Genomic DNA, 19580 nt, shown 5'->3' on the forward strand with positions numbered 1-19580 from the left:
GGTCGATCCCAACGACTGAATAAGTCTGGCCAATTAAAAAACTAATTTCGATTAGAGTCCCCGAGCGGCCATTCGATATCGTGTAAGTACAAGCCGCGGGGCGCTCGTCGAGAGGGATGAAAAAAACTGGGGGAATCCGACGCTGCCGCGCCATTCGGAAGGGCTAAGAAAAAATAAGGAGGAACCGGGCAATTTGTGCCAGTTTTCACGGCGGAATTTTTACGAGCGACCGTTATCGGGAGCGGTAGCTAGGTAGGAAATATCCTTTAGCGGTGGCTCACACGCGCACGCTTTTCTCTCGATTAATCCCATCTCGTTGCTCTTATTTTGCCCCGCAGCCGGGGAAAACGGAACGGCTGTCGCGACGCGATCGCCATTGCCGGTCTCAAACCCTTGGTAGGGAAGCGTGCGTGAGTGCGTGCGAGCGAGCGAGCGAGAGAGCGAGCGAGCGTGCCGTAAACACACGTTTCTAAAATACGTTTGGTTCCGCGACGGTGGTTTATCGAGCAAAAAATCCGCAGAATTTTCCACGATTCCCCAGGGGCCTCCCAGGCGAATCGCTCTACAGATATATTTATTTATGCGCGTATTAGTATTTATGTAGGTGCGTACCTACAGGCTGTGGCACCCCGCGGCTCTCGAGGCGTGGATGCTTCAACCGGTATTTGTTATTCTAATGTCGCATTATATATTTGTTTGGGGGCGTGGGCGAGTAACCCGAAGTGTGAAACACGTTGTAACGCGTAGCTGGTCCTCCTGGAATTCCATCCTGTCGCCTCGGTTCCGGCTCGACAACCGCCGTCTCTTAACCAGCCAGCGGCTCTTCTCAGCGCTCCTACGCGCTGTACTCGAAAAACCTTATCGTCGATTCGACGAGACGAGATTTCTTCGACAAAAGACGATGATACAGCCGTGGCGGTGGCTCCTCGCGCGCCTGGACACCGCGGACAATTTATTCCCCTTATAATCCGTCGCTGATCTCCCTGTCGAGCTGAAGGAACGCGAGCCATCGGTTCTCGTTAAACGACCTTTCGTAAAGGCACAGAATACCGTGAAAATGGGCCAGTATCTCTGAACCAGAGATTCTTATCTTCGGGAATCCCGTACGAACGCGTCCTCGAAATTTACAACGCCAACGTTTCCTGCTTGTCCGGGCTTCTTTCCACCAACAAACTTACTACCGGTAGCGGCAATAAAATGCCGACTTCATTATGTTCGTCCGTCTGGCCACGCGTAATTAATACTCATCTCGATATTAACTTTCAACCGCTTTGGAAACCCGAGGACGGATTTGTCTCGTAATTCGCGGTTTATCGTCTCGCTGCGTCAAATAGCCGATGCGATTCACCGACCACCTTTGACATCCTAATTAACGAATTATACTCGCCACGTTGGAATTCGTGGACGAACGTTCGCGCGTCGAAGAACTGGTTTCTACCACGCGTCACGTCGCCGCGTTACGCTTCGACGTGGCTTCGCTATCGACGCGGCTGCTGCATCGCTTCGTTTACGCACTCTCGCACACGTGTACGGTGTTACGCGTCCTCGTTAGCCGCGTCGTCGCGTAGACGAACCACCGTGAACTCGTATAACCATCGCGTAAAACCATCGACGCTTGCGCCTAATACGATCGCCCAAATTGGGTAGCGCACGATAAACCAACGCCGAAGCGATCTCGTATACGCGTACGCCGTAAGAAACGACGCGTCGACGCGTAATATACCTTAATCGCGGGTAAATTAATCGATCGCGACAGCGACGTCCATAATCGCGCTCGATATTTCGTTCGTCGTGCTCGGAACGTCGCCGCGAGAACGAAATACGTACCTGTCTAAAATCGGATAGATCTGTTTCGCAGTAACGAAACGAACGTTTTACGTTTGCAGTTTTCGACGCACGACGCGGCTGCCTCGAGTGGGCTGCACAATAAAGAGTTTAGTACATCGTTAAATTATACGCCGTTTAACGATAGCCTTCCTCGTTCTCCGCGTCGGAAAGAGCAAAAGATTTATCGATTCAGTCGGGCCACCGCGATTCACGAAATGTCAGGAAGAGCGATAAACAAACACGCTCGAACCGGATGTAATCGCGTTTCCTCTTCGCGTTTCCTCCCTCTAGTCTCGAGATCTCAGCTTCGCCTCGTGATCCCGCCTACTTTCGATCGCGATGCGCATACGTTTCCGCGGTTTCCATACGTTTGCCTGCTTGCAGCGCGATACGTGGTCGGGCGTCGACGTGATCGCGTGCCGATAGCTTTTTCGCGATCGTTATCGCGGCTAACTCCGTCCGGTTTCTCGACTATCCGCGCTCGTCGCGTTATTACCGCAGTAACACGGCCGTTTTCTCTAGGTCGTCGAGCCGTCGACGACCACGGCCAGCGATCTTCCATCCATGCGCTAGCTATAGGTACGCGTCCCATCCTCCTGATCGAGTGGAATTTTCATGTTTGCTGTTGGGTATTTGAAGGTCGCGTTACCATCGGCAAAATTACTCGCGCGGTACGATGGCTGGCGATTTCGTTGCAGACTGTCGCGGTGTGTCGCTCGCAGCGCTCGCCATGCAAATTTGTCCACCACGACAGCCGTTCGATAATTGGCTCCGATTTGTTATTGGATAATTCCCGGTCACGGATCGACGTCGATACCTAACGGTAGCGGCTGGCCGTTTAAACAATCGATTTCAAAAAGATAGCGGTCGCGCGTCGATCGCTCGACCCTGCTGTACCTATCCTGCCAATCGGCCAAGTTAAAACGCTTGGAGAATCGCTATCGCTGCCAGCTACTAACAGAGAACACACCCACGAGAACGAGAATGTTTCTCAGCCACATGAGTTATTCATGACGTACCTATATAGTTCTCCACTTTGTCACTTACACGCGTTCTAACGCCACGCATGTCTCTCTCTCTCTCTCTCTCTCTATTTCCTGTTCTCTTCCTCGTTTCTATTTATTTATCTATCTAACTATTTATGTATTTATTTATTTATCCGTAGCCAGAGGTGAGGCTATTAGAATACACGTTTTGTTTCGCGGGGGCCATCCGCTCCGATCTTTACCAGAATCTCTTCCCACCTCCTGTCGTTCTTCGTCTTTGTCCTTTTCCTTCGTCTCGCTACTTTCGAGCCCACGCATTGTAATCTCGTTGATGCGCGTTGCAGCGGAGAAAAAAGGAACGCGGAGGAGGAATGTGTCGCGCGCGGCATGTGGCCGCATTATGTACGCTTAGCGTGCGCGCGATCGGAACTTGCGAAGAGCGCTAGCGAGAAGTCCCTGCTATACGCGCCTACGGGCTTTTCGGCGATTCGTATCTGCTTTAATTTGAATAATCGTTGCTCGTTGCTACGGTTCGCTCGGAATCGTATCTCTCGCGCAGCTTTATCCCGTCCGTGGCAGATGCTCGCACGAGTAAAGTAAGTAAGCGTTCGTCGTCGTCTGGACGCGACGGTTCGCTCGTCCAGAAGCGAAAGCGCTCGAAAAGGCGGCCGACGACCGGAGAAGAGAGTGGCTCTCTGCGTATACACACTCGCAAACGGTTTACGTTTTCCACGCCGGCAGATTCGATTCCCTACTTGGGGCATGGAAAAGCTGGCGCCGCGACGCACTCGACGGCCGACCGAGCCCTCGAGATCGCTCTCTTTCCCTCTCTCGGCTAACCGCGCGATCCGCTGTCCCTTTGGAGAGGCGCGTCTACGTCTCTTCTTCCTTTCCGCTTTCAACGTTTCGACCAAGCTGGTCCTCTTTGCTCTTCCCTCGACATCGTCTCCTCGTTATCGCAGCCACGAACAGTAATTTCGTTGTTATTATTAGGAACGCCCGAAGGGGCGAGGGAGAGAAACCGTGTGTTTACCCTCTCCAGAAGCCACTCGAGAAGCCGAGAAGCTCGTGCCATGAAAGATTCTAGTTTATCCTTCGTTCACGATATTGCTGGATACGCTCTTCTGCTCTGTTCTGCTGCATGCGTAATTGCTGCGATTTCAACGAGCGTCTTTGTCGGTTCTCCTTTCGTCCATTGGTAACCCTCTTGTATCCGCTCGCAGCTCCGTTTCCTCGAGTAGCTTGCAACGTCACTCTGGCGACGATGCTTCCGTATCGTCTCGTCGAATTCGTTTCCCTCGTCGATCGCGTTAAAGAATTTCGCGCAACATTTGCAATTTGCATCGGTCGCGTCCTGACAACGACGACGGCCCGGAGAGTCGGCCGTGCCACCGAATTCGAGTGTATACAGCGTGGGTGGCCTGCCACCTCTACCGTCTCTACCTTCCTCCGCCAACGGTAACCACAACTACCAACGGCCAGGCGTGCAGCTCGCGCAGCCTCTCCTCTCTTCCGATGATGAATGACTTTCGTGTACTTCTGCGTTGCGTCGTACCGTGCGGCTCTCGGTCGCGATTCCACCCCGTGTCTTCGCACTCCATCTGCCACGTCCAGTCTCGTTCCTTCCTTCCTATCTTCCTTTCCCTTCGCGATTTTCCTTTCCTCGCTGTACCTTGATTTATGTACGTGTTTTTCCTTTTTCCGTGCGCTCGACTTCGCCTGCCTGTCCCCCTCTCGCACCCTCTTGCCTCTCCGAGACGTCGACTTTTTTCTCGCTCGAAGGTAAGAAGGGCGAACCAGAAGGCACGGGATCCTCGTCGTCCTAGTTGAGACGTAGTTGTTCGATCGTAATCGCGCAGGTAGTTTACGTTCGAGGTTTGGTAAAACTCGGCCTGGTCGGAAGTTACGCGTATACACGAGAAACTCAGTTAAGTGGATACAGTCGTAGCCTGTTAAACGGCGAGTTTCACCACGGGTGACGAATTTGAAAGGAAACGGTGACACCTCGGAGCATCCGCAACTGCCTTAAAAACATTCGAATGCCAAAGCAAACGGGGGGTCCAGGACAGCTCGTTCCTGCGGTTCGTTCCAAGACTCCTCGAGCATGCCGCGTCTTTTCAGCTACCTGAAGAAGAGTCGTGGCGAAGGAGACGAGGAGAGGAGGAGAGGAAGAGAGAGAAAGAGAGAGAGAGAGAGACGGGTCTTCATATTTTATACGGGATGGGATCCTTTATGCGGTCGACTACGGGGGCACCCAGCGTGTCGAATAGAATTCAGGAGGCCGGTACACGATAGGTATTTTGACATGCCCGAGAAATTAGTATAATAAAGGGGGGACTAGGTAGACCGGCTAAGTGCCTAAACACACGCCGTAAATCTCCCCTCGGTGCTCTCGAAGATCCAACCAATGCGGTAAAACACGGTCTTCGCGATCGTGCGCTTCACGTTGCTGCTTCTCGGACACCGACAGCCCGGATCCTCTGACGTTTGATCGATCGAGATACGTCTACCGAATGCATCTAACGGTCTTTATCGCCACTATGCTTCTGTCCCTTTGTTGGCAGTAGCGTTGCACGCGCGTCCTCCAATCTCCTGCCCGCAGCTCGTTTTCATCTTTTTCACCGTTTCCAGCCAACGGTGTCTTTGTACCGCTTTGCCCTTTTGTCTTTTGCGAGAGATTCGGTTCGGGGCGCGGTTCGTGAGAAACACGGAGGCTATGGAACGATCGGAACTTTGGCAATCACTTGGATCGACGATATTCGCGGACGTTCGGCCGTCGAACAGTCTACCACGTTGGAGTCGAACGCGATACGTACAATGGGTCGTTGTACGTGCTAGGATGGCGTAACATCGTGATGCGACGAAAGATATAGGTAGGTAGAGAGGCTGAAAGTTTCTTCGAAGCTGCTAAACGACTAAGCAAATTCTCACTGCGAGCGATCTCGACGCAACTGTGTACCTGGCAAGTCGATCCAACACCGGAATACGCCTCTATTAGCAGCCGCTGTAGATACGCGTATATCGCGACGCCTGGGCCAACGTCAATGGCGTAAACGCCACGCGATTCAACGATTTTCCAAGTTTTCGTTGCGTACCGCGTTGCGCGCGCGGCCACGAAAACGTAAACGCGATACGCACGGTACAGATCGTCCAGGGTAATGCGACGTCCTTCGATCTCTCCACTTTCGTCCCGTCCTTTCGTCCGATTAATTGCACGGTTCAAGCTGTCGTCTCGTTCGGAATCGAGCGAAAAGAGCAAAACGTTGCCGATGTGGAGAAAACTGCGGCTGTTTGTAAGTCGCGACACGGCAGTATGTAAATCGTTTGGACGATCAGCGAAACGGGACAGATAGAGGGAAAGCTGGACGTGAAATGGTCCTACGCCAATGTATGTACAGCAGTGGTACATACGTAGATACGTACAAACGCCGGCCATCCGGTGCACGAGGGGTCGATCGATCTCTCTTTCGTCGTTGCGCGACCACCGTGCCGCTGCCACGCCGCCGCTTCGAGATACCTCCGCGATCGGTGGTAGAACGATGGTGGAGAGGTGGAGGTGATGGCGATGGTCGTGGTGGTGGTGGTGGTGGTGGTGGTGGTGGTGGTGTCGTCGTCGACGACGACGGCGGCGGCGGCGGCGGCGGCGGCGGCTGTGTGACGGTGACGGCGCGTGGGGCGTTGGAGGTGGTAACGATACGGCGATGGTCGAAGGTATCGGCGGTGGTCGTGTCGGTGGTTAACGGAGGCGTGGCCTGGAACGAGGCGCCTCCGGTGCGCACCGCCCTTGTCTCGCGTTCCTACGTATCGTAGTTTCCCGTGTTTCCACGACTCGGCAGAGTCACGTGACCGGGCGCTCGATCCCTCGAGTTCGGGCGACCGCCTCGACGGCTCGAGGAAGCCCCGAAAAGCAACGCCCAATAGGGGAGCCGTCTCCGCTTTCCTTGTCTCTCTCGGGCGCACCGGGTCGGCTTCGGTGTCGTTATCGGGGCTTCGCGAGCGGCCAGGCTCGAGCGTCGTTGCCGTGCGAGCGAAGTTGGTGGGGCGAGCGGTGCGCGTGGGAGGAGGAGCGGTGGCCCAGTGAAGTCCGGGAAGTCGAGCAGCGCAGACGCGTTCGTTTTGCGTTGTCTCGATCTTCGTCGTAAGTTTACCTTTCGAGCAGCAGCAGCAGCAGCATCCTCTCGCCAACGCCACCGACCGACCGATCGCGCGGACTACGTTCCGCGTCCTCGCGATTCGTTCCACTCTCGTAGCGCGTTTTCCTCGCGATCCTCGCCGATTCTCGCGTCGAGAAAGTCGATGGGAAGCGCGCGCCGGTGTTCGGCTTATCGTTGATCGTCGTTGTCGCGTTATTCGATGGTAACCGGGGTCCAGCTGGTACAACGATAACCAGCAAACCGATAACGGGTCCGAGTAGTTTCGACGTTTATTTTCGCGAGTGAGGCTTGGTGATTATCGTCCTGCGTATCGTGCGCTTCCTGTCGGCAACGGAGCAAAGTGTTTGCGTTCGGGTGGACGGAGAGAAAGAGCGAAGAAGAGAGACGGAAAGAGAGAAAGAGAGAGTGAGAGAGAAAGAGAGAGAGAGAGCGAGGGAGAGAGAGAGAGAGAGAGAGAGGAAGAAAGACGTTGAACGAGAAACAAAGGCAACACCGGACACGAGAAGGAAGAGGCCGAGGGAAAAATCGGAATCAAAGTGTCGTCGACCGAGAAGGGATGCCTACAAAGGGGGAAAGGGGAAAAGCGACGGACTTCAGCATCGCGGCCATCATGGCGCCCAGGGGTCCGTCCTTCGGGCATTACCACCTGCAGGGCATTGGCAACGCCGCCGCTACCGCTAATACCAGCTTGGAATGTCCAACTGGCAAAGCATTCGTCGCCAGTTCTGCCCTCGATCACCGTGAGTTTTCCACGATTTTCTCTCTTCTTTCCGAAACGCCCTACGCGCGGTTCACACCTTTGCGCACCTCCGGCGACCTTCTGCTCCGTTTTCGCTTCCGCCCGTAAAACCGCAGGATTACGTTCGTTGCCCGACGAGCAAACGTTACGCGTTCGTTAACACGCGAATGGACGTGTTTTCTTCGAGTTTGCGCGTAATGGTATTCGATAAGAATCAGCACGAGTTCTATAAACGCGCACGAGCGGATGGTTAAACATTTCGAAAAACCTGTCGGTCGGTCGTCGTCGTCGCGACTTCTGGACAGACCGATATTCTTGGAAATCGTGGAGATCGAGATACGAACGAGCCGACTCTTACAGGCAGAGATCCGCGGCGAGCAGTTTTCTATCCGACGGTGGTGCGCGAGTCGAGTTCCGACGAACCTCGACTGGTCGTTGCCAGAACGTGGACGCGCGTGTATAGCCTGCGAACCGACGAAGTATCGGGCAAAGACGAACAACGTTCGACGAGAATCTCGACGTTTCACGCCTTACGCCTTACGCCACGCGACGATAACTCGACGATAATTGAGTCGGTCGCGTCGACTTGGTTCCAACGATAAAACTGTCGTTGTTGGTCACTGGCCGTGTTTAGTTTGGCTAAGCGTCGCTCCACATCCATTAGCCGAGGCGTTGACTACCTTCGGTCGGTTCAATTACGATTTCGTGATCTATCAGAGGCGTGAAAATAGAATGTCGAGCGTCGGATCGAAAAACGCATTTGGCTGGTCAGATGATAATTAGCGTCCGAAATGGGAGCACTGGCGAGCAGAAAATAAGCGACTAATTGTTGCCAACGAACCGCGCCGCGTAAATTTTACCTGTTCGCACCCAAATTAACGATCGTGACTATCTTTGCCCCGGTTGGTTAAAAGCCTCGCGTACGATTCACCTACGTTTTCTTCGAATTTCGCGTCGTTAAGAAAAAGGCGATAGCAATTAGATATTTACTCGGAAGCGATAAGCGAGGTGCTTGCCAGCGTGGACGAAGAGGAAAGAAAATTATCGGGTTGGACGAAGAATCCGCGTTAATTTTCAAACGAAAAAGTAGCATCGCGGACGAACGATTTTTCTACGAGGGAACGTAAATTGCTCCTGTTTTTGTCTCCGTGAACTCGTCCGGTGCTTTCAGCCGGTAATCACATTAGCACCGTTAACGACGCCATTACAGCTCCCGTAGCAATCTAGAGATTCTTAATCGTTCCCAAGAACAAGTTTTGCCACATAGAGTGGGCGAGGTGGAAAACATTAAATACGAACTGCAATTAGATTCATAGGACCTCTATCGCCGCCGTCCGTAATCATTGTTTCGCGAATACGTTCTACGTCTTGCAATGCTACCGGATAATGGAGAAAAAAAATTTGCATTAATAATACGCCGATGTAAAAGCGTGCTGTAGTAAAACGGCTACGTGAAATCGATTCAGGCTCGCGGCGATGTAGCGTGTTCGCTATCCGAAGGATATTTCAACGACTTAATAATGAAATTCGCCCAACGATAAACGTTAATGCCGGGTAATGGTGCTCGAATCTCTGTCCAAGTTCGTGTTCGATTCGACGTTCCAGTTATCTTGTCCGTGTCATCTCTTTCTCTCTCTCTCTCTCTCTCTCTGCCTCCTCTTCTCTCACTCTCTCACTCTTTCTCTCCCTCTTTCCCTCTTTCCCGTATTCGTCGGTTTAGGTACCAGCCAGGAATCTAGAAGGAAGCGCGTCAACTCGTGTAACGCGATCGTTATTCGGCTCGTTCCGTCGATCCTTTTGAACAACATCCTTCGAACGGCCGGGTGGTGACAGGATTCTGGGTGGTCGACTGTCGGTCGTGGCAAAAGGAAGCTGACGTCAGTAGCTCGGTCATATTTCTTCTTGCCTTAAGATCATGGAACGTGGGACCACCTCTTGGCACGCTACGGCCAGAGTTTTAACTCCTTCCGTTGTCCGGAAAGCTTCCGGTAAGGTTTGCACCCTCACGGATCTTCTTCTCGATCCCCATCGGGCATCTACTCAAAACCGAGATTCTCTTCTTCTCTTTGTTGCTTCGCCCTCGATGTCCCTTTTCTTCCTCGATGCTTTCTTCTCTCCCCTGGTCGCGTTCTATTTTTCCCTTTCCTCTGCTTCCGGTTGTTTTCTGGTCGCGAGGATACGTCCACTCTGTCTCTGTGTGCTGCTTGAAATTGCCAGGGCCGCGGACAAACGCGTCTCGCGAGTATCTCGAGTGTCCGATTCGTTCGGACGAGACGAGTACACGCTGGAAATCAACGTCGAAGACGTATGGTCGTAACGCGTCGCGTGTGGTTATACAACGTAATTAATGCACACACGACACGGTCAGAACGTAGCAGGTTGTTATTGCCTCCGTTTTATCGCGTACCTCGCCATTAGAGTCGCGGTCCGCGCTCCTCGCGACCACGTTGCTGGACCTTTCGAGAATTCTCCTTGCTCGAACGATGCTGGTGTTGGTGGTGTGGTGGCGGTGGTGTCGGTGGTGGTGGTGGTGCGTTAATGATATCGACGATTCACCGCAATCTGTTCTTTTGTCGTGTCGAAAACAGAAGCGGGATAACGTGCGTGCGTGCGTGTGTGTGTGTGTGCGTGCACGCGCGATAAAGAGGGCGAGAGGCAGAGAACAGGAATTCGAGATGAAAACCGCGAATGCGTGATGTCGTGAAAGAACGTCGAGGTCGGAGCGCACGCAACACGCACGGTTGAGGTGTTAATTTTAACACCCGGCTTTCCCCGATGGTCGCCGTTGTCGAGCCGACTGGCTGTTTCGAAGCGACGCACGCGTTTCACGAAACCAGTCCCGCTCGATGGCTCAATAAGGAAATCGTGGAATTTTGTCGTCTGTTACGCGCGAATCGTTTGTACGACCTCGGCCCGCGGAGTATTCTTTTCACTCGTCCAGTCGATCGCAACACGCGCACGGCCCAGCCTTTAGAACCGCGTTATTGTTGGTCGGCCGACTCTGCCACAGATAGGGTTAAGGTAGAATGCAGGGGGAGCAGGGGATATGCGTGCGCGACAAGTGCCACGGCCTGCGTGAGTGCGTACATGCACGCAGATGCGATGATGATGCACGCAACCAGCGAGAAACGCACGCGATGCGCTGTTAACTTACCTTCCTTTTTAACGCGCTTCTCGTGGCCCTCTTCTTTCTCTCATCCACGCGTTTATCGGTTTCTCCGAAATGCCCCTCTCTATCTTTGAATCGTTGAATTTCCGCCGATCGACGCCCATTCGCCTTTCGCAGCCATTTTTCCGTTTCCGCGCCGTTTCCTCGTCTTTCTGATCGTACGATGCTTCGTAACGAGTACCTCGCGTCTCGTCGCGTTTCTTTTTCCCCCAATACGCGCCGATACGTCCACGATTCGCCTTCCGTCGCCACTAACGATCGTTGGATCGCCGCGAAAACGTTTACAGCGGAACGTTGGAAAGAAACGGTGAAAGTAATTGGCCTGGCGCTATATCTGTCAAATACGTCGTCGAAAATTTGACGAAAAACCGGTTTGGGCACGCGCGCTTGAGAAAACCTTCGCCCGTACAGCTTGGCCGGAGTATCGGAAACGATTCCAACGACGATGCCAAACGCTTCTAGAACGGTAACTAACGTTTTAAATCGCGGACTCTTCCACTCCGCGTCGACGACCCTCGACCGAACCTCTTAACGGGCCAGAACCGTTTCTCCTCGTTAGTCCACGACTATACACGTAGGTACGTTACGTACGATTTCCGCGGCATCCTCTCGCTAGCTACATTTTGGCTTTACCTGCCGCCATATCTCGAACAGTTTCGCTTTCGTTTCGCTATTTCGCACCACCTGCCTTGCCTCTTCTTACGACTCCCCGTGCTGCGAATATCGATGCGTCGAACAATAGCGCGCGTTGCGTATCAGCGTTGCGTGTGTTGCACGATGTCGTGACGTTAAGCGACGTTCGAAAGTCGAATCGCTCGCCCGAGATCGGTTAAGGGAACTTCGTTGCCGACGCTCGTTTCCGCTTTTTAATGGTAGCTCCTTTGCTACTTGTCCGGAAGTACGCGTTCCTTTTTTATTCCTCTCTTCGCTTTTCTCGCTCTCGAGACGAAGCGTCTCGTTGGAAAGATCGGGAATCGAACAGTTTCTCTCCGCGAGTCGAATTTCGCTGGATATCGGTTCTTTGGCGCAAAGAAGGAGAAAGAGAAGGAGTGAAAGGGGCGGAGGGGAGAGGCAGGAGAAGGATGAAGAGGGTTTCTCCTGCGAAGCGTGTTCGGTAATACTTTCTCGAGAGAAGCAATTTTTTCCCGCTCGCGACACGTGTGCGCCAAAGTGTGCGTAAACGCACGGGTATCACTCGCGGATCCAATTTGAGATACGACGCCGGAAGACGCATTGTTCGCGCGGAATAGTACAAATTAACAGATCGGTATCGTGACGGCTGCAATTAACATTGTGTACACTGGGCGCGGTGGATTGGCTTTCTTGAAATCTGACGGTTTAATTAGGCGCCACCTTCGTGGCAGATGCGCGCTCGCTTCGATTAATTACCTCTATACTCGGCTTCCCGTATCGTTTCGGTTCATCTCGCTCGTTTTAAATCGACACGCTCAATGGTAATCGCGTCGCGACGAGAAACGGTGTTTCGCGACTATTTCGTTTTACTGCGACTTGTTGTATTTGCCACTTTCAGAGGGAGACGCGACGTACACGAGATGGCGAGTTTTCGTATCGCGACACCGACACCACGTTTCTGTCTCGCACGTTCCCACGTAGTTGCGCGGTCTCGTCGTATTTAATTTAACGTTGGCAAAGTCGAACATTGTTCGGTTCGTCGTTGCGCTTTCCTCTTGTCTCGCCGTTAGGAACCCGCGACCGAAGCAAAATTGATCCGATGCCAACGCGAGTACGAATGTTTCAGGAACGAGAACGTCACCGGTGAACATCGTGGCAACCGCGACCGTTGTGACGGACGAAGCGTTGCTCGCCGACGACGAGGTAGACAACTGCGAAGGCGAGAGCGAAGGGACGGAGAAATCAACTCAAGAAGAGGATGAAGAGGTGGACGTGGACGTGGAGGAGTGCAGCAGCATCGACGACGGGCCGGTTCACGGCGTGCCGGATGATTTGAGCACAACGACAGCCTCGACGAGAAATTGCCAAGACGGTTACAACGAGCACGAACGGAAACACCGACTCCGAACCAGTTGCAACTCCGACGAGCTCCGGGACGTCGAGTGTCATCTCGAAACGAAGGAACTGTGGGACAAATTTAACGACCTCGGCACGGAAATGATCATTACGAAAACGGGCAGGTAAGCAAAACGTATCGATCGTTTAGCTCGCGCGACCGAGAGCAGGAAGGTCGCGTGACGCGTGCAGGTGCAACGGAAGATACCCGGGAATCGGGAATAGCCAACGAATCGGCAGATATTCGTCTCGCTTCGAAAATTAACTTCCATTTCGTGAGAGCCGCCGACTCGAGGGAGCGAGAGAGAGAGCGAGAAAGAGGGAGAATGAGAGAGAGAGAGAAGAGAAGAGAGAGGAGGCGCCAGGAAGAAAACATTTGGCAATCTTCGTTACGTATCTTGGAAATTCGAAGGAATCGCGTTCCACTTGACCGCGCGTTACGGCTTCGATTTACTACGTGCGAACAAATTCGAAGCCGTTGCCGAACCAAGCACGCGTTCGGCTAATAACGGGAAAATAAAATTTTTTTCGGCCGCAATTAGGCAACGTCACGCCGCGCCGTTACGGCCCCGGTCGACGGTCGTTAATTATCGCGGTAGAAACACTGGTAGCGCGTTTCGAACAAAAGCCAGTCTCTCTAGCTCGTAGCCCCGTAGTATACCGTTCCTGACGTTGTTGTCCGACGGATACCGGCAAATTGCGACAGCCCAAACAAAACGTCCGAACGAACGTACTCGAACTAATGGATTTCATTGAGCGACGTTTTACGAGATATTTAAGGGAGTTTTCGGTGTAATTTATCGCGGCAATTTGTGCCTCTCTCCTGTTTCTGTGTGTATACGCGGTGCTCGCTCGCTCGCTCGCTCGCGCGCTCGCTTTCATTTTTATAGGTATGCTAATAAAGTCGAGGCCGCAGCTGCGCGCTCTAAGGATGCGTGACCACGTCGAAATTACGAGATGTTTGCGCGCATGGGAGACCCGTCTCTAACTCGCTGTCCCTTGTAAACCACCCTGCGCCACAGCCTCGTTTTCCACGTCATCCTTCGCGCCACCGTAAAAACTCGAAACCGTTCAGACGTGTTCGATTTTTCAAGTCTGCGCCGCGTTAATTACGCGACAGCGGTAATTAACGCGCGCGTGTCGCTTTCCGTCGCGTCGTGCTCATCGATCTCGAAATGCTTCGTCGATGGGAAACGAAACCAAGTAAATACGGTATGTGCGTTATCGTCGGCGATACAGTTGGAAACACGCGACCGGTTGGTCGGTGAGCGCGAAGAAGAAAATCGAACGAGACGCAAACGGCTTCCGGAACGGGACGTACGCCGCCGTACGTAATTATAAATTATTACTCGATGAGAGTCGTGACAGGCGGAGCGTCCGATTCGCGTGCTGCACCACGAAACGCGTCAGATCCGGCCGGCTACTATGCTCGATAGGAAAGTTGTCGGTTTTCGAGGAGCGGAATCGCTCGAGACGTACTTTTGTCGAAACAATCGGCGATTCGAAATGCTTGGAAATTATCGCAGGGCGTGTCGTTGGCTCGACTTTCTTTCTAGGCACGATCGATATATCAAGAACACGGCGATGCACGAATAGCGTCGTTAGCACGAGAAACTTGGCACGAAATCCCAGCTGAACGAAAACGTCAGTCTCTCGAGTGACAATACGAATTCGGACCAATCAGGTGGAATTGTCTGGCTCTACGGGGTGCCAGCACCATATACACTCCTCTGATTCTTCCTCGAGGACTAGCACAGCTCACGGGGTCTCTTTTTTCCCACGTTGGCACCCGCCAGCGTTTCCTTTCTCCTTCCTTCTCTCCTTCTCCCTCTTCTCCTTTTTCTCTCCCTCTTTTTCTCTCGCCTTTCCCTTCAATTCTTTTTCTTCGCCTTGTCGTCGTTCTTCTCTAGACAACGCGACGACCTCGATTTCAATATCGCGAACAAAGCCAATTTCGTGCGTGCAGAGTCGTTACCGGCCGCCGAACCAGAAGAAGAAAGCAGAAACATCGCAGGGCGCTCGCACGGCTCGGCTCGGCTCGGCTCGAGTCGAGTCCGGCGAACGAAGGCCTCGCACCTTCCACAGCGGCCGATCTTTTTCTCTCGTACCCTATAATCAACGAGTTTTCGCCGATCCTTGTTTCACCTGACCCGATAACAGACCCTTATCTTCCTCTCTTTATTTTGCTACGAACCGTGCACACACACCGTGGCCTCTTTACCGACGATGTCAATCGTCGAAAATAAAACGATCGGAGCGCGCGTTCGGTAGGGAAACGGGTTCGGTGAGTTTTGCGTACGCGAGCTGCCTCTTTTCGCAACGGTTCGTAAAGTCACGGCAGAGGTAGCGAAAATCGAACGGTTGTTCACAGTCGCGACGGGTGTATATTTTTCAAAGTTTAAGTAGGTAAGCGTGGACTGCGAAGCAACGCGCAGAATAGGAGGTGTGGACGAGCAGGTCAGCGGAGAGCGAGACAGGATACCGGCGGATAGAGGGTACTCGTCACGCGAACCCTTCATCAAGGTGCCAGCAACCTACATTATACACTCACACGTGCCTCGACCGGTAGGGTAAACGTGCACGTTACGCGAGAACGTGCACGGATCGCGAAACACGACACACGGAACAACCGAAGGAATGAAAAGACGATAGAGAAAACGCGAGAAAGAGGACAAGGATGGGCAGAGTGTGAGAAAGAGAGAGGCAATGGGAACGGAAAGGAGCTGGTAAACGCGCCTATTTATCCCTGTTGCTCTCTCTTGTTCTCTCGGTTGCAACCAAAATTCCGGCCGATACGTGGCTGCGAAGAGAAGCGGCAAGAAACGTCCAATTCCACGTCTCGATATTTGTCTATTTCCTATCTCTCTCTCTCTCTTTCTCTCTCTCTCTCTCATATATATATATATGGATAGATGGATATATGCAAATCGCAGCCTGTAGAAATATAACGCACAGAAGGCACACGGCATGGGAAAAAGGTCAAGAACGAGCTAATTATCGAACGATCGACTCGCTGCTCGGGATCGTCGAGCAGCTAGGTGCGACGCGGAAAGAGCCGGGACATAATTATAACAGGGACAACACCTGGCGGTGTTGCAAAGTCGTTAGCTCGGCAAACATTTAAGTAACTCGGATGGCCTTTCGGATCGCTATAATATCCAGTGCTTCCGTAATCCATTTGTAGCAGCCCTTCAGCCGGTGGTTCTGTCCTCGGGGCTGATGGCTTCTCCGACCACTCTCTCCACCCCTGAAACGCGTATACGACGCTACTCCCGCTACGGACTAGGGCAGACCAACCAACCAACCAACCAACCAGCCAGATGTACGTATGCGTCTGCACGTATACACGCGTAACGCGTATTTCGAGGCTGTTGGGGTGCTTTGGGGTCGAGGTGTTCCTGCGATTATGGCCTCGTTAGCCACGGCCCATGGAGGGCTTGTTTGTTTCTGCCTAATTTGACAGGGAAATACGCGATGCAATGAGAGACAGCTATTTCCAAGAGGGTATGGCGGGCAGAGGGTAGAGAGGAAGAGAAACAGACAAACGATCTTTTTTCCTTCTGATCGTACGAATCGTTTCGTTTAATCGCGTCGCGCTTCGTTTCTCTATAATTTTCCTTTAATTCGCTCGCTAAACTTATTCGACGAAGAATGGCGCGTAAAATTAAATAAAAACATCAACGACGCGCTACTTTACGAACGGCCGACTGTTCGTAATTTAGGAAATCCGCACGCAAGGCGACCGTTTCGGAACGTAACAAATCAACGACCCATGCCTCGTGATTCTCTATAAAGATAAGGGCAATCGTGTTCACGCGCCAGATATACAGGGGTTAGACGAGAAACGAGAAATAGGGACGCAACGAAGAATCAGGGGAACGCTGCATTGACTTACTATCGATACTTAATAGCCGTTTCCATGTATTTCTATTCCACCGCCGAGTGCGGCAGAAACTACCCTCCAGGGTGATTACTTTTTTCTCCATGATATATTACATCAGGATCGGTGCTTTGAAATGAGAAATTTGTATGGGGCAAGGGGGTGGCTGCGTACGATCGAAGGCGGCAAAACGGTGATCGCGTCGTCGTTCGTTTTCCTGATCAAGTGGTCGATTCTTCGGTAGCGAGTCGCGTGCTCCGAATTTCCGAGCCTCAAAGTCCATCGGTAACCATCGAAGAGATGTCTAACGAGATCCACTTTTGACATGAACCGGACGAAAGAGTAGGATCTCGCGCGACCGTCCCGCATCGTTATCGTGATCGTTCCAAAGAATACATCGTAGTGGAAGAGGCATCGAGAAAGCTCGTTCATCGGTGAATCGATCTTTGCGGTTGGCGACTTTGAGGCAATTGCGGCGTTTGCGGTCTCGAGGCTTCGTCCGATCGACCGTCTTTCAACGAACGCGTACGATTTGTCGCATTCTCGTGGCTTTCAACGCGGTCGTTGTTAAATCGCCGATCGACTTTGAAAACGCTGCTCGTTGTTGCTGTTGCATCTTACAGCGGTTCCGTGTGAAAGGAGGACGCCTCGTTCGACGAGCAAAAAACGGCAAAGGATATTACAACGGGACGGTTCCGGAGAATCTCCAGCTTAGAATAGCGAGGATTCCACAAATTTGACTGGACAAAAAGATTTGATAAGTCGTGCTGTGCCTCGCGAATATCGCCAACGAAAGCAGCAAGACGACGTAGATCGTAGTGTTGATCAAACGGCAGGAGCACGAACTCGCCGATGGAAATACGCATATTCCACGCCTGGCGATGCTTCGAACTAGAATCGACGCGTCTTGGATGCGTTGCCGAAGGCTGTTGGTTCCCGCAGAGATTGACCTGTATCTCGACGTTACTTCGCAGATAATTTCTTCCGTAGTTTGGATCTGTTTCTCTTCCATCGTCTGTGTCGTTTCCTCTTGCCTGGTTCGCGGAAGGCACGCGTCGTCCGTGCTCTGGTCTCGCATCGTTCTTCCATCGTCCGATCTACCACGAGCGGTGATCGTCGGTGACGATTCCCTTTTCCATTTCCGCGCCGTTTTCGAGCAAACGTTCTGTATCGATTTCATCAGCTGATCGTCACCAACCGGCGCTGCTTCCGACTCTCGATCGTTCGCGAAGATCGAGAACAAATCTTCTTGGCGGAGCCTCGATCGAACGCACGGAGGAAGTTCCTCTAAAATCGACATGACGTTTTCCACGCAGGTTCTTCGACATACTCTGTTCTGTGGATTGCACGGTCCCGGACACTCGGTGAATTGATCGGCACGTCGGGACGAATTCATCCTTTGCTGGTGCGAGGACGACGAATCCGGTAAAAATGCAAAAGCGACCACCCGGTTGTTCCTCGAGCAGCGTAACGAACGGTTTAGAAACGTCGGTGCACTTGGCCGCCGATCGAAGCTACGTCAACGAACACGCGCATCTGTCCGACGCGTGCGCCTCGACGCTGGAGGTGTTGAAAAGTTGACTGCATATAACGAGGTTCAAGGGTGACTCGCTCGTAACGAAGCTTGAAAGGCCTGCGGGCGCTCCTTTCAATCAAACCGACTAGTTAGACGCGCCTCTACGTTGCTTTCTAACTCGAGAACTCACCACACGCTTCCTACGAGAATCGGTCGTGCCAGGAACCTCCGGACGCGTCGTCGCTCTTTCCTCTGCGTGTTTTCACAACTTCACGAACGCGCGGTTCTCGTTGCGCAAACGCTTCGATACGGTTCGTCGATCATATACATTTTTTTCTCGTTTTTTTTTTTCTTTTTGGTATCCTTTTCGCGATCGGTCAGTTATTATCTGCGGTTTAGCCGCGGTTTTCCATTTAGTCGAGGTTAAACGTCGAATTTTCTATCGAACGAGATCGTAAGAACAAGAGAACGATCGGCAACTTCAGCGCAGTGCCTGTAACTATGTACATGGTTGCGATTAGGCGTGCGCGCGGTTCTCTTCTCGAACGTCGATGACCGAGATAAGCAAAAAACGTTCGTTCGTTTTTCTTTTTTTTTTCCAGACGAATGTTCCCGACCTGTCGTGTATCGTTCAGCGGATTAAAATCGGAAGGCAGGTACGCGGTGTTGATGGACATCGTGCCAGTGGACAACAAACGATACCGATACGCGTACCATCGTAGCTGTTGGTTGGTCGCGGGGAAAGCGGATCCACCGGCGCCGGCGCGGCTCTACGTTCACCCGGACTCACCGTTTACCGGGGATCAGCTACGAAAGCAGGTGGTCTCGTTCGAAAAGGTCAAGCTGACGAACAACGACATGGACAAGCACGGCCAGGTAAGAAAGTTCGCGAGCAACCGCGTGATCGGTTGTTCGTGCACCCTCGTAAAGCTGGTATGCACGTGGGTCAAATATCGATCTCGGGAGAACAATCTACCTCTGTGTTTTGACGAGCGCGCTTCGCATTTTTACGACTGTGAAATTCGAACGAAGTTCGTCGGGTTCGCGGGTCGGACCGGACCGGGAACGGGGCGATCACGACGTTTGCTTCGGTCGATCAGATTCTGCGAGATCGAGCGGCGATCCAAACTAGCCAGACATTCGCGTTATTTATCGCTAAATTCACACATTCGCGGGTTTCTTCGAACGTGGTGAACCGGTGATCGGATCACGGGACGTGTGCATACGTTGCCCGAGAATAAGACGAAAGATTTAACGAACGACCAGTGCCAACGACGTCGA

The 19580-nt window shown here is 52.6% G+C and overlaps 2 protein-coding genes across 3 annotated transcripts in view; one reads left to right on the forward strand and one right to left on the reverse strand.

The window, feature by feature from the left end:
* Window positions 1-6466: 6466 nt before the first annotated feature.
* Window positions 6467-19580, forward strand: part of LOC122567823 (T-box transcription factor TBX20-like) — a 29772-nt gene continuing 16658 nt past the window's right edge. Inside the window, exons 1-3 of one of the 2 annotated variants that reach the window (XM_043726859.1) lie at window positions 6467-7707; window positions 12635-13028; window positions 18902-19175. In XM_043726859.1, the coding sequence (XP_043582794.1) occupies window positions 7524-7707; window positions 12635-13028; window positions 18902-19175 (852 nt within the window). In that variant the 5' untranslated portion in view covers window positions 6467-7523. Of the gene's footprint in view, window positions 7708-7771; window positions 9695-12634; window positions 13029-18901; window positions 19176-19580 lie in introns of those variants that run through there. The other variant, XM_043726860.1, reaches the window with a different exon arrangement.
* LOC122567825 lies at window positions 17463-18179 on the reverse strand. The gene has a single exon (XM_043726870.1). It carries the CDS (start codon window positions 18177-18179, stop codon window positions 17463-17465), a length of 717 nt encoding a protein of 238 aa, XP_043582805.1.

The sequence above is a fragment of the Bombus pyrosoma genome, linkage group LG5, assembly GCF_014825855.1.
Source record: "Bombus pyrosoma isolate SC7728 linkage group LG5, ASM1482585v1, whole genome shotgun sequence".
NCBI classification, from domain to species: Eukaryota; Metazoa; Arthropoda; class Insecta; order Hymenoptera; family Apidae; genus Bombus; species Bombus pyrosoma.